The sequence below is a fragment of the Auxenochlorella protothecoides genome (genome assembly GCF_000733215.1).
Source record: "Auxenochlorella protothecoides strain 0710 unplaced genomic scaffold scaffold64, whole genome shotgun sequence".
Classification (NCBI taxonomy): Eukaryota; Viridiplantae; Chlorophyta; class Trebouxiophyceae; order Chlorellales; family Chlorellaceae; genus Auxenochlorella; species Auxenochlorella protothecoides.
In genome coordinates, this window is record NW_011934482.1 from 78,729 (window position 1) to 88,586 (window position 9,858).

The 9,858-nt window shown below is 69.7% G+C and overlaps 3 protein-coding genes across 3 annotated transcripts in view; all 3 read right to left on the reverse strand.

The window, feature by feature from the left end:
• Nucleotides 1-24: 24 nt before the first annotated feature.
• Nucleotides 25-3,224, reverse strand: F751_5487 (hypothetical protein; the record flags this gene model as incomplete). Its single annotated transcript, XM_011403882.1, has 5 exons — nucleotides 25-190; nucleotides 1,055-1,407; nucleotides 2,275-2,413; nucleotides 2,549-2,904; nucleotides 3,021-3,224. 5 exons carry the CDS (start codon nucleotides 3,222-3,224, stop codon nucleotides 25-27), a joined length of 1,218 nt encoding a protein of 405 aa, XP_011402184.1.
• Nucleotides 3,225-4,235: 1,011 nt separating this feature from the next.
• Nucleotides 4,236-6,694, reverse strand: F751_5488 (B3 domain-containing transcription factor LEC2; the record flags this gene model as incomplete). Its single annotated transcript, XM_011403883.1, has 4 exons — nucleotides 4,236-4,371; nucleotides 5,032-5,237; nucleotides 5,781-6,143; nucleotides 6,443-6,694. 4 exons carry the CDS (start codon nucleotides 6,692-6,694, stop codon nucleotides 4,236-4,238), a joined length of 957 nt encoding a protein of 318 aa, XP_011402185.1.
• Nucleotides 6,695-6,994: 300 nt separating this feature from the next.
• Nucleotides 6,995-9,858, reverse strand: part of F751_5489 (Ferredoxin-dependent glutamate synthase, chloroplastic) — a gene marked incomplete at both ends in the record, with an annotated part of 7,490 nt that continues 4,626 nt past the window's right edge. Inside the window, 5 exons of the mRNA XM_011403884.1 lie at nucleotides 6,995-7,132; nucleotides 7,522-7,697; nucleotides 7,907-8,317; nucleotides 8,579-8,980; nucleotides 9,217-9,784. Coding sequence (XP_011402186.1) covers nucleotides 6,995-7,132; nucleotides 7,522-7,697; nucleotides 7,907-8,317; nucleotides 8,579-8,980; nucleotides 9,217-9,784 — 1,695 coding nt within the window. The remainder of the gene's footprint in view (nucleotides 7,133-7,521; nucleotides 7,698-7,906; nucleotides 8,318-8,578; nucleotides 8,981-9,216; nucleotides 9,785-9,858) is intronic.

Here is a 9,858-nt window from a genome sequence, read left to right on the forward strand (position 1 = left end):
CCATGCGCCCGAGCCGACGATTACCTATCCCTGCGTGCCTTGAACTGTGATGAAGGAGTCATGCCTGTAGTTGGCGGTGGTCTTGCTGGAGTATCCCAGGCCCAGCAGGGTGAGTGTCAGCAGGGCTGCAGCGCCAAACAGGATCCACGTCCATACCGGCACCCGACGCCGCGACTCGGAGGTCAGCGGGCTGGACGAGGGGGTGGCAGCGAAACGAGAGGAAGTCAGATGCTCGCCCTCCTCGCCTGACCCAGCCTCCTTGGACCGGGCTCTCACACTGCCCATGGTCGACACTGGCGCAGCGCGCTGAGGTCGGGTCCCAGGGGGTGGGGAAGCTCGTGCGTGAATGGGTGGCGCCCTTGTGCGTGAAGGGGCCTGAGTTTGGTGATCGACGCGACCCGCTTAACGGTCTCAGGCCCTTGTAATGATCTCGTCTGCCAAGAAATGACCAGTGCCCCGCCCACACCGCTTTCTCGGACGTGCCCACACCGCGCGCGAGCATGTCCGGGAGATGCAAGGGTGTTCATGGGGGGCATTCGGCGCAGGACCTGCTGATGCAGTGACAAGTCGCCCCGTCCCACTTTCTTGTAAGCGTACCGTATTTATTGCCGTACATACATGTCTTCCCTCCCAAGCTCGTGATCAGGGATCGTACCTTCGGCGGATCCTGTACCTTGAGCCCGGGCGGACCAGGTGCGCCTGTCGCATGCTGGGCACATGAGAGACTGCATGCGCCCGCAAGGACATCTTCATGATGTAGGTACACTTATACTCAATTCACCTGCAACCATCGTGAGGATCTATGCAAGTGGGGTGAAGTGCCACACCAGGTGGGCATGCTGCGCCAGACTCAAGATTCAGGAATACAGATGGCAGTCAGTCCAGGAGCGGCAGCTCTCGGGAAACATGGTATCCCCAGAGGTTAGTCAGCAGGACCAGGCAGGGGCGGGGATCCTGGGCCGTGCCCAGCGCCAGCTCATGTTGTCGGAGGGAGGCCGGCATCAGGCGGGCCGGGAGCAGTGTCCACCCCTCCAGTCCTGCGCTCCACTCCAACCCAGTGGCGAGCTCCTCTGCGTCGCACCCGGCCAGCCAGTCTGGCAGGTTGCACACGTCGCTCAGGCTTGCCGCAAAGTCCGGGTCGGCCAGCGTGACCGCCTCTCCCAGCCCCGCGCCCTCCCCGCCCCACGCCGTCCGGCAGGCGGCGTCGGCGGCCTGCATGCCCCGGACCAGGCCCAGCAGGCGGTGGTGGGAGGCGGCCGCAGCGACGAGGCGAGACGCGCAGTACACGCGGCCCAGGGCCGCCAGCTGGCGCCGCCACCGGGCCTCCAGCTCGGCCGCCAGCGCCACACCGGGCGCCGAGAGGCTGGCCAGCGCCGGTGCGGCCTCGGAGAGCAATTGGGCGCATGCCTGTGGCAGGGAGGCAGGGCGTGCTCTCGAAAAACGCGAACCAAATTTCTTGAGGACGGTCCAACACGCCATCCTGGGCCGGGAGGGCTATGTTGATGCGGCACCTGGGGCGCAAAACACGGCGCAGTCCCCCATGAGGGTGAAACACGAGTGGCCTTTGGCCGCCGTGCACACACACCCCACGTTGCCCCAGTCCTCCTCTGCAGCCCTCACCTGCAGCAGCTCACACCACGCCACGCCATACTCGGCGACGCAGGGTTGGGTCCCAGTCTCCCGTGAAAGGGCAGGCGGCGCTGTGGGAGCGGTCATGACCTGATCCTGCTCGGCTGGAAAGTATGGCCTGCCAATCTCCTCGTGCACTGATCTGGGGGAGGCCGTCCCGTCCTCAGCCTGTGCGCCGAGACTGTCTGATGCCGTGGCGACCACAGCAGCACCCAGGCTTTGGGTGGGTGTGAGACCTTGCTCCCGGCCCCTGCCAGCATCCTCAGCGGTGGGAGAGGCATGGGAGGCCTCCAAGGGAGGGGTGGTGGGCTCAAAGGGGTGGCGGGTTTCTCGGCAGCCAGGCTCAGGCCCCTCCTCAGCACCCTCCGGATCGGGGGACACCCAGGCGACCCAGGCATCTGCCGCACCCCAGTCTGCATCCGGAGGGTGGGGCACGGGGGGGGCGCTCTCCTGGCCCAGCTCCGCGTCGCGGACCAGTGGCTGCCGAGGCGCGACCGGTGCATCGGAAGCCGGGGCCTCGGCGCATGCTGGCGGGGGGGTGCTGGCGGGGTGCTCCTCCTCGCGGGGCGCCGCCTGGGGCAGAGGATGCTTTGCAGACGTCACCGAGGCTCTGGCAGCCCCACTCTCAGGCCAGGAGCTATCGACCCTGGGATCAAAGCTCCTGGGCTCAACTTGCAGGGTGTCCAAGGCAAGGTCAGTGCGAAGGGGGTCCAGTTCCCGAGACGCAGCCTCGGCTTCATCCGTCGCCGCCCCTCCAAAGAGGTCCTCAGGAAGCGGTTCTGACCTGATGGTTGATCGTGGGGTGCCGGGCATAGGCTCTTTTCAGCCGAGCACAGACGCTCAGACCCTACAGCAATGCGATGCTGAGCCTGCATGAAGAGCCACGGGACCCTGCACCCCACCGCAGACCCAAGCTCACCAGTCGTGGTTTGCAGCCGCCACCGGCGCGCTCGGAGGTCCCATGGCATCCAGGGCCCCAGTGTGCATGGCGGTGGCTTCAGTCGGGACGAGCACGGTGCTCACCTCCAGCCCCGTCCACTCCCCAAACGAAAAGTCAGCACTCTCGGTACGCAGCTCGACGGCTGCTTCTGGGCTGCAGCACCTCTCGACCCCACCATGGCTCAGACCAGAGGGGATCAGCGTCTGCGGGTACACCTCCTGATTCCCAGCACCGTCGCCCGCCACCCTCAGCCGGCTGGCCTCTGTCTCACGGTAGTTCCCACCCAGCAGGATGCCATAGCTGTATGGCAGGACACTCCTGTCAACAGACACCACCTGGAACGTGAAGGATATGGGGAGGGGGGTGGCAGAGCATGGACCGGCTGGATGCCTCGCACAGAAAGGCCTCGCACAGGTTCCTGACAGCCAACCCCTGCTGTTGCCCCACGCACCTGCACGGGCAGCTCGCCCCCGTCCCTCCCAAGGTACAGCACCTCCATGCCCGGCTGGAGGGCATCCTCCGAGCCTATACCCTTCATTCCACGCCGTGGCTGGCTCCACGAGGGGTCGCTCCGGCCGTCGTCGGTGCTCGGGCCCGGCTCCCCGCCGGGTGCCGACTGGAACTCCCCAAAGCCCCAGTCCTCGTCGTCAAGCATGCATGGCACCCTGATCGACCGGTGGTTGAGTTGTAGTGTGCTCCCTCATGCTCTTGTATCGGATGTGGACACCCCTTTCACCCTCCCGACACCAGCTCCCGTCCTTTCGCAGCGGCGTGGGAATTACGGTTGGAAACAACCCTCGACATCAAAGCCCATGCTCCTCCTGGCGTGCTGGGGTCCAGTACCCACTGACATGTGATCCCTGACACCCCCCGACTTGCCCAACCCCTGATCGTGATATCCACATGCAGCATTACAGGGCCGTGGTGCTCGTGGGGGGGGAAGGAGCATGGTCCGCCCCTGGCACCCCAAGTGCCCACGCGCACGACGCAGGGTCACAATCGCTCCGGCGGCGTCGCGCCGCTCCGGGGGTGGCAATGCAACGTCAGACGGGTGAGGCGGCGAGGTGCACGGATACGCAGGGGAGAGCGGGGGCGGCGGCGCGTCGGCGCCGTGCGACCCGGGAGCTGCAAGCGCATGGTACAGGCGGCACCCGAGGGGGTGGGTTGGGAAGTGCGCCGCGCCCCCCCCTTCGAGGGGAGGGCGCGGCGCGGGTAAATAGTGCGGTGACTGGGCGCGGGGCATCAGCTCGCGGCGGTCGGCAGGGACAGGCGTGTGGGTGGGCATGGACAGAGCACGGAGAGCTGTGTAAATGGGCGCCGCCGCACCGCCGCCGCGGGTACCCGGGCCTCGGGCTCGGGCACGCGAAAATCGCGGGGCGGAGGGGCGTGCTGGGGTGCAGGCAGGGGCAGGGGGAGTGCTGGGAGCGTATGGTACAGCCCGGCGCGGGCCAGAGGGGTCGGGCGACCGGACGGCGCGGGAACCAGCCTGGCGAACAGTCGGTGCAGGGAGGGGGGACCCCTCCGCACACCTGATCCAAGCACACGGTCTGGAAAGGGGATGGGGTGGTGAAAGGGGGAACTCGCGCTCCCAGTCAAAAGGAACCGCCCCGCCGCGCGGGGCGCGAGGGCGGTGTGGGAGCGGCCCGCCTCGCCTCGCCTCGCCCGCTCAGTCCAGGAGGGAGAGGAGGGAGAGCAGCGGGTCCTGGCTGCGGCGCGGGACGTAGCCGCTGCCGGACGTGGCGCGGGCGCGTTTGGTGGTGGGCACATAGTCCGAGTCCTCGTCCTCGTCGCGCCTACCAGACCTGATGTAGCTTTTTTTTGGGGGGGGGGAAGGGGTGATCAGGCAAGGGCTTGGGTTGGGGTGTCGGCGAGGGGGCGTCGCCGACTGCATGCGAGTCACGGACCCATACACGCCCGACGGATGCGGGGCGAGGTCGCGGCGTGGGCATCTCGCGGACCCAGGCGCCCCCGTCCACACCCCGACCGGCCCCAGATGCTCCTTCCTCCACCCCCATCCGCCAGCCATCATCCACAACACACCCCGCTCCCCCACACTCCAGAGCACACCTGCCGGCGTGCTGGCTCGCGCCGGAGCGCGCGCGGCGGTCGGCGCGCCGCCCTGCGGCCCGCCGCCGGCCTCGCCCGCGCGCCGCCGGAAGCCCTTGTGCCCCGAGCAGAAGCCCTGGTGCCCTGCGTGCTTGACGCAGCCGGAGGTGCGTGTGCAGGGCTCGCCCGCGCCGCACCCCGAGCCGCGCGCGCCGTGCGCGGGCGGCAGCAGCAGCGCCGGCCAGTCGGCATAGGTCACCGCCGAGGCAGGCGCGGGCGCGGCCGCGCGCAGCGTCTCGCCGTCCTCCATGCCCGCGCCGCGCGCGCGCAGGACCTCCACGCGCGGCGGCTCCCACGCGCCGTCGCGCCAGAGCACCAGCTCGTCGCCCGGCGCGGCGCCGCGGTCCGACAGGAACGCGGCCGCCTCGGAGCCCTCCAGCACGTACCCGCGCCGCCCCGCCACGCTGGTCCAGCCGCGGAGGGCGAAGAAGCGCCAGACCTCCTCCTCGTCCAGCGCCGCCAGCGTCAGGCGGCCGGCGCGGGGGGCCTCGGGCACGGTGGCCGCCACGTCGCCGGGGGCCAGCACCACGCGCCCCGAGGCCAGGTCGTACACAGTCAGCGTCTTGGACAGGAGCGCCCGGGGCGCGACGCAGGCCAGCGGGTGCGCCAGGTCGCCCGGCGCGCCCGGCAGCGCCAGCTCGGCGTGCGGCGCGGGGCGGGCGACGCCGTCATGGCGGGCGCCCCAGGCCCAGCCTGCCCGCGCCTCAAAGGTCGTGGCCTCGTCGCTGCTGCCGCCCGAGGCGCCCGGGGAGAAGGCGTCGCGCGCCGCACGCGGGCCGCCCTCGCTGCTGGAGGGCGAGGCCTGGCTGGGCAGGCGGCCGGGCGCGGGCCTCAGTGCGTTGCCAGCGGCCGCGGCGGCGGCGGCCGCCGCCGCCTTGGGGCCGGAGCAGAAGCCGGGGTGCCCAGCGGCCTTGGCGCAGTGGCCGGAGCGGGTGCAACGGCCCAGGCAGGCGCCGGCGCCGCGTGTCGCGGAGCTGGGCAGGCCGGCCAAGCCCAGCGCGCTACCCAGGCGTGCATTGGTACCCGGGCCGGCGGTGGCGCCGCCGCCGGCGACGCGAGGGTAGGCGGTTGCGGCGCGCAGCTCGGGCGTGTTGGCCGCGACCACCAGGCCGCCGTCGGGTGCGGCGCAGATGCCGACGGTGTCACCCACGCCCAGGCCCAGCGTGCGCAGGTACTCGCCCGCGGCCTCCAGCACGAACACGCGGCGGTGCTCCGAGCCGTTGGCCCAGGACTTGACCACGAAGGCGTGCTGCGCGCCAGTGCGCGCGCAGCGCACGCGCAGCGCGTAGTGGCGGTGCGGCGTGACGAAGGCCAGGTGCGTCTCCACCGCCACGCGCGGCAGGATGATGCGCCCGGATCCCGCGTCCGAGTTGGTCAGCGTCTTGGCGACCAGCACGCGAAGGGCGGGCGGGGCGGGCGGGTCCGCGCTGGAGCAGGGGCTCTGGCCCAGCTCCGCCCCGTCCTCGCCCTGGATTTGGGCAATGGGATGGGAGAAGGAGGGGTGGGGGGGGCTGGGGGGAGGGGACGGCGGCTGGACACACCAGGGAGGAGCTGATGTGAGAGGGGAGGGCTTTAAAGGCATGGGTCAAGGCCCTCCTGCAATCCCCCTCCTTCCCCCTCAGCGACGTCAGGGAGGCATGCAAGGCGTCCATGGTGCTGGAATGGGCACATGCAAGCCACACTGCAGCTCCCTGCTCACGCATGCATGTGCGAGCTTGCACCGCGAGGGTTTGCATGCGCCGAGGCCCATCCGCGGAGCCACCCCACCTTGGGCGTGGCGTAGCTGATGACGTCCGTGCCCTCCGGAACGCCCGGCGCCAGGACCACGGAGTCATGACTGGCGCGAATGGGGGCCAGGCCCGCTCCCGGGGAGAGGCGGGACCCACCCTGGAATTTGAGTTGAGCGGGATCCGCGTAGCTGGCGAGCCCGGCCAGCACCCCGCACGCCAGCTCCTCGCCCATGTGATCCTCTTCTACTCGCACTGTAGACCTGTCGCTGGCAGTCTTGGCGCCCGCCATGCTGCCGGGGCCCGGGGCGGGGTCCGCGAGGTTGAGATCAACAGCTGGAGGGTTACGGACTTCGCCAGGCTCCCCGGCGAGATCAATGCGTGTCATGATTCTTTATCAACAATATGAAATGTTCTGCGCGGGGCGAGAGGGGTGTTCCGGCTCTGCACACAATGCTGGCAAAGTCAAATTATATGCGTAATGCTTCATGCCCATGCTCCAATGCGGAATGTGCTATCAAAGCAACAGTCGGACCGGGGCCAAGGCCCTCCATCGGGTGCCCGGGATGCCGCATATGCATTCACCATCAACTCACACTCTGGTGCCTTGAAATGGGCCGGGGAGGGGCTGGAACGAGGGGGCTCGCAGTGGGTACTGTACGGGACCGGTAGGGCCAGGACTCGCGAGCAGGTCGGTGTCGTGCGCCCCGATCTCGAGGTGCTGAAATCGCTGGATCACTCGTGGCAATGTGTGGGGAATGTGGGGGAGGGCATGCGTTATCTCCCCTCCCATCCCCCTTCACCCTGGGGCGCTGTGGCGAAACTGCTGGGTCTCGGATTCCGCCCATGCCGTGGATCAGCCCGGGATGGATGGGGCACGCACACCGTTCACAGGATGCATGAAACAGCAAGCTCGGTGGGCATCTACAGGGCGCACGCACTCAGGGCAACTCATCGCATATCTTCTCCCCCTCGTCGTTCAGTCACTCTGCCACTCCCGCCGGGTCAGGCGGAGGCGGCCGCGGCGGCGGCGGGCTCACGCTCCGCGCCCGCGCCGTCCCCCGCCTCGCCCTCGGCCCCCTCCGAGGCCTCGGGCGTGTTGGCCTCCGAGGGCGGCACCAGCTGCCAGAAGCGGGGCAGGGCCGCCTCCCAGTCGCCCAGCAGCTCCTGCCCGGCGGCCGACCCGGTCAGCTCCACGTGCCGCTCCAGCAGCCCCTTCAGCTGCGCAGCCCCCGTCCCCGTCAGCACCCGCTGCACCGTCACGATCTCCGCGTTCACGCGGTCAGGGAACGTGCCTGTGGGGATGGGCGGGGAGGTTCGGTGGGTGTCCGGGAAGGGGTGCGAGCTCCCGGGTGGGGGTGGGGGGTGCAGGGCGCGGGCCCTTCACCGTGGTGTCCTCGGTGACGCCTCGTGACAGACGCCCATGCTCCACCCGCGCCCGGCATGGGGGCTTTCCACCTCCCTCCCACCACCCCCAACCCCCTGCCCCACATCAGCCTCTCACCCTGGGGGTCGTAGAAGTAGCCCAGGCCGCCGGTCATGCCCGCCGCGACGTTGCGTCCCGACTTGCCCAGCACCACCACCACACCCCCCGTCATGTACTCGCAGGCATGGTCGCCCACGCCCTCCACCACGGCGGCGGCGCGCGAGTTGCGCACCGCGAAGCGCTCGCCCGCGCGGCCGTTGACGAAGAGTGCGCCGCCCGTGGCGCCGTACAGGCAGGTGTTCCCCACGATGCTCGCCTCCCGCGCGGGGAAGCGCGACTCCTCGGGCGGCCGGATGGCCACCTCGCCCCCGGCCATGCCCTTGCACACGTAGTCGTTGGCCTCGCCCGTCAGCGTCACGTGCACGCCGCGGGTGATGAAGCAGGCAAAGGACTGCCCCGCGGAGCCCCGCAGGTCCAGCTCGATGCGGCCTGTGGGGTGACGGCGTGTGCGTGCGGGGGGATGGGTCGTATGGTCGGGAGGCGAGACATGTCGGCGCGAGCCAGCCGGCCGCCCCCCCCCCCCCCCCCGCCTCCCAGATCGTCAGCATGGCTGCCCAAAACCACGCACACCAGCCGTGACAGCGACCTTGCACTGTCGTGGACTGAAGAAGATGGGCCCATCTCCCCCCAAATACCACAAGCACACACAGAGGACCGGAACACCCCCCCCACCCCCTCCCACCCACCAACCTTGGAAGCGGTCGTCGCCGTAGCGCTTGGCGATGGCCCCGCCCAGGCGCCCCAGGGCCGAGCGGTCGGTGTTGGCGATGTCGTAGGACCGGCGGACGGTGCCCTCCTCGTCGATGGCCTTCTGGACCTCGGCGTCGGCCAGGATGACGTCGTCCCACTCGCTGCCGTTGTCGTGCGGCGGCGCGCCGCGCCGCTCCGTGCTGGTGGCCGTCTCGCCGGCGAAGCGGGTCAGGATGGACAGGTCCAGCGCCGAGGTCTTGGCCAGGCTGACGTCGGTGCGCTGGCGCAGGTAGTCGCCGCGCCCCACCAGCTCGTCCAGCGAGCGCAGGCCCAGCGAGGCCAGCCCCGCGCGCACCTCCTCCGCCACGAACATGAAGTAGTTGACCAGGTCCTCGGGTGTGCCTGTGAGTTTTTTTTTTTGGGGGGGGGGCCGACACGATTGAGGAGGGGAGGAGGAGTATATACTGTCCTTGGGAAAGGTCTGCTGCAGAACACAGGCTCGAGAGGGTGTTCAGATACGGGACCCATCCGAGAGGCCGGAGCCGTGCGTCGCCCACCCGCACCAGCCCCGCTGGACGGGATGCACACCCACACCCATGCAGGACCCCTTCCCCCTCCCCCAAACACCCCCTTTTCACCTGGGAATCGCTTGCGCAGCTCCTCACGCTGGCTGGCCACGCCCACGGGGCAGTTGTTGGTGTGGCAGACGCGGGCCATGATGCAGCCCGTGGCGATCATGGCCACGGTGCCGAAGCCGAACTCGTCGCCTCCGAGGGCGGCGGCCACGAGCACGTCGCGCCCGGTGCGCATGCCGCCGTCGGCGCGCAGGACCACGCGGTCGCGCAGGCCGTTGGCGGTCAGGGTCTGGTGCACCTCGGCCAGGCCCATCTCCATGGGGCCCCCAGCGTGCTTGATGGAGGAGATGGGGGAGGCCCCCGTCCCTCCGTCGTGCCCCGACACCTGGATCACGTCCGACCCGGCCTTGGCCACGCCCGAGGCCACGGTGCCGATCCCCGCCTGGGCCACCAGCTTGACCGACACGCGCGCCGCCGGGTTCACCTGGTGCAGGTCGTAGATGAGCTGGGCCAGGTCCTCGATGGAGTAGATGTCATGGTGGGGGGGCGGGGAGATGAGGGGCACGCCCGGCTTGCTACGCCGCAGGTCCGCGATGTAGGGCGACACCTTCTTGCCGGGCAGCTGCCCGCCCTCACCTGAGGTGGGGTCGGTGGGTCCGGGTGGGGTCAGGGTTTTTGGGTCAGAGGTTTTGGAAGGGAGGGGGT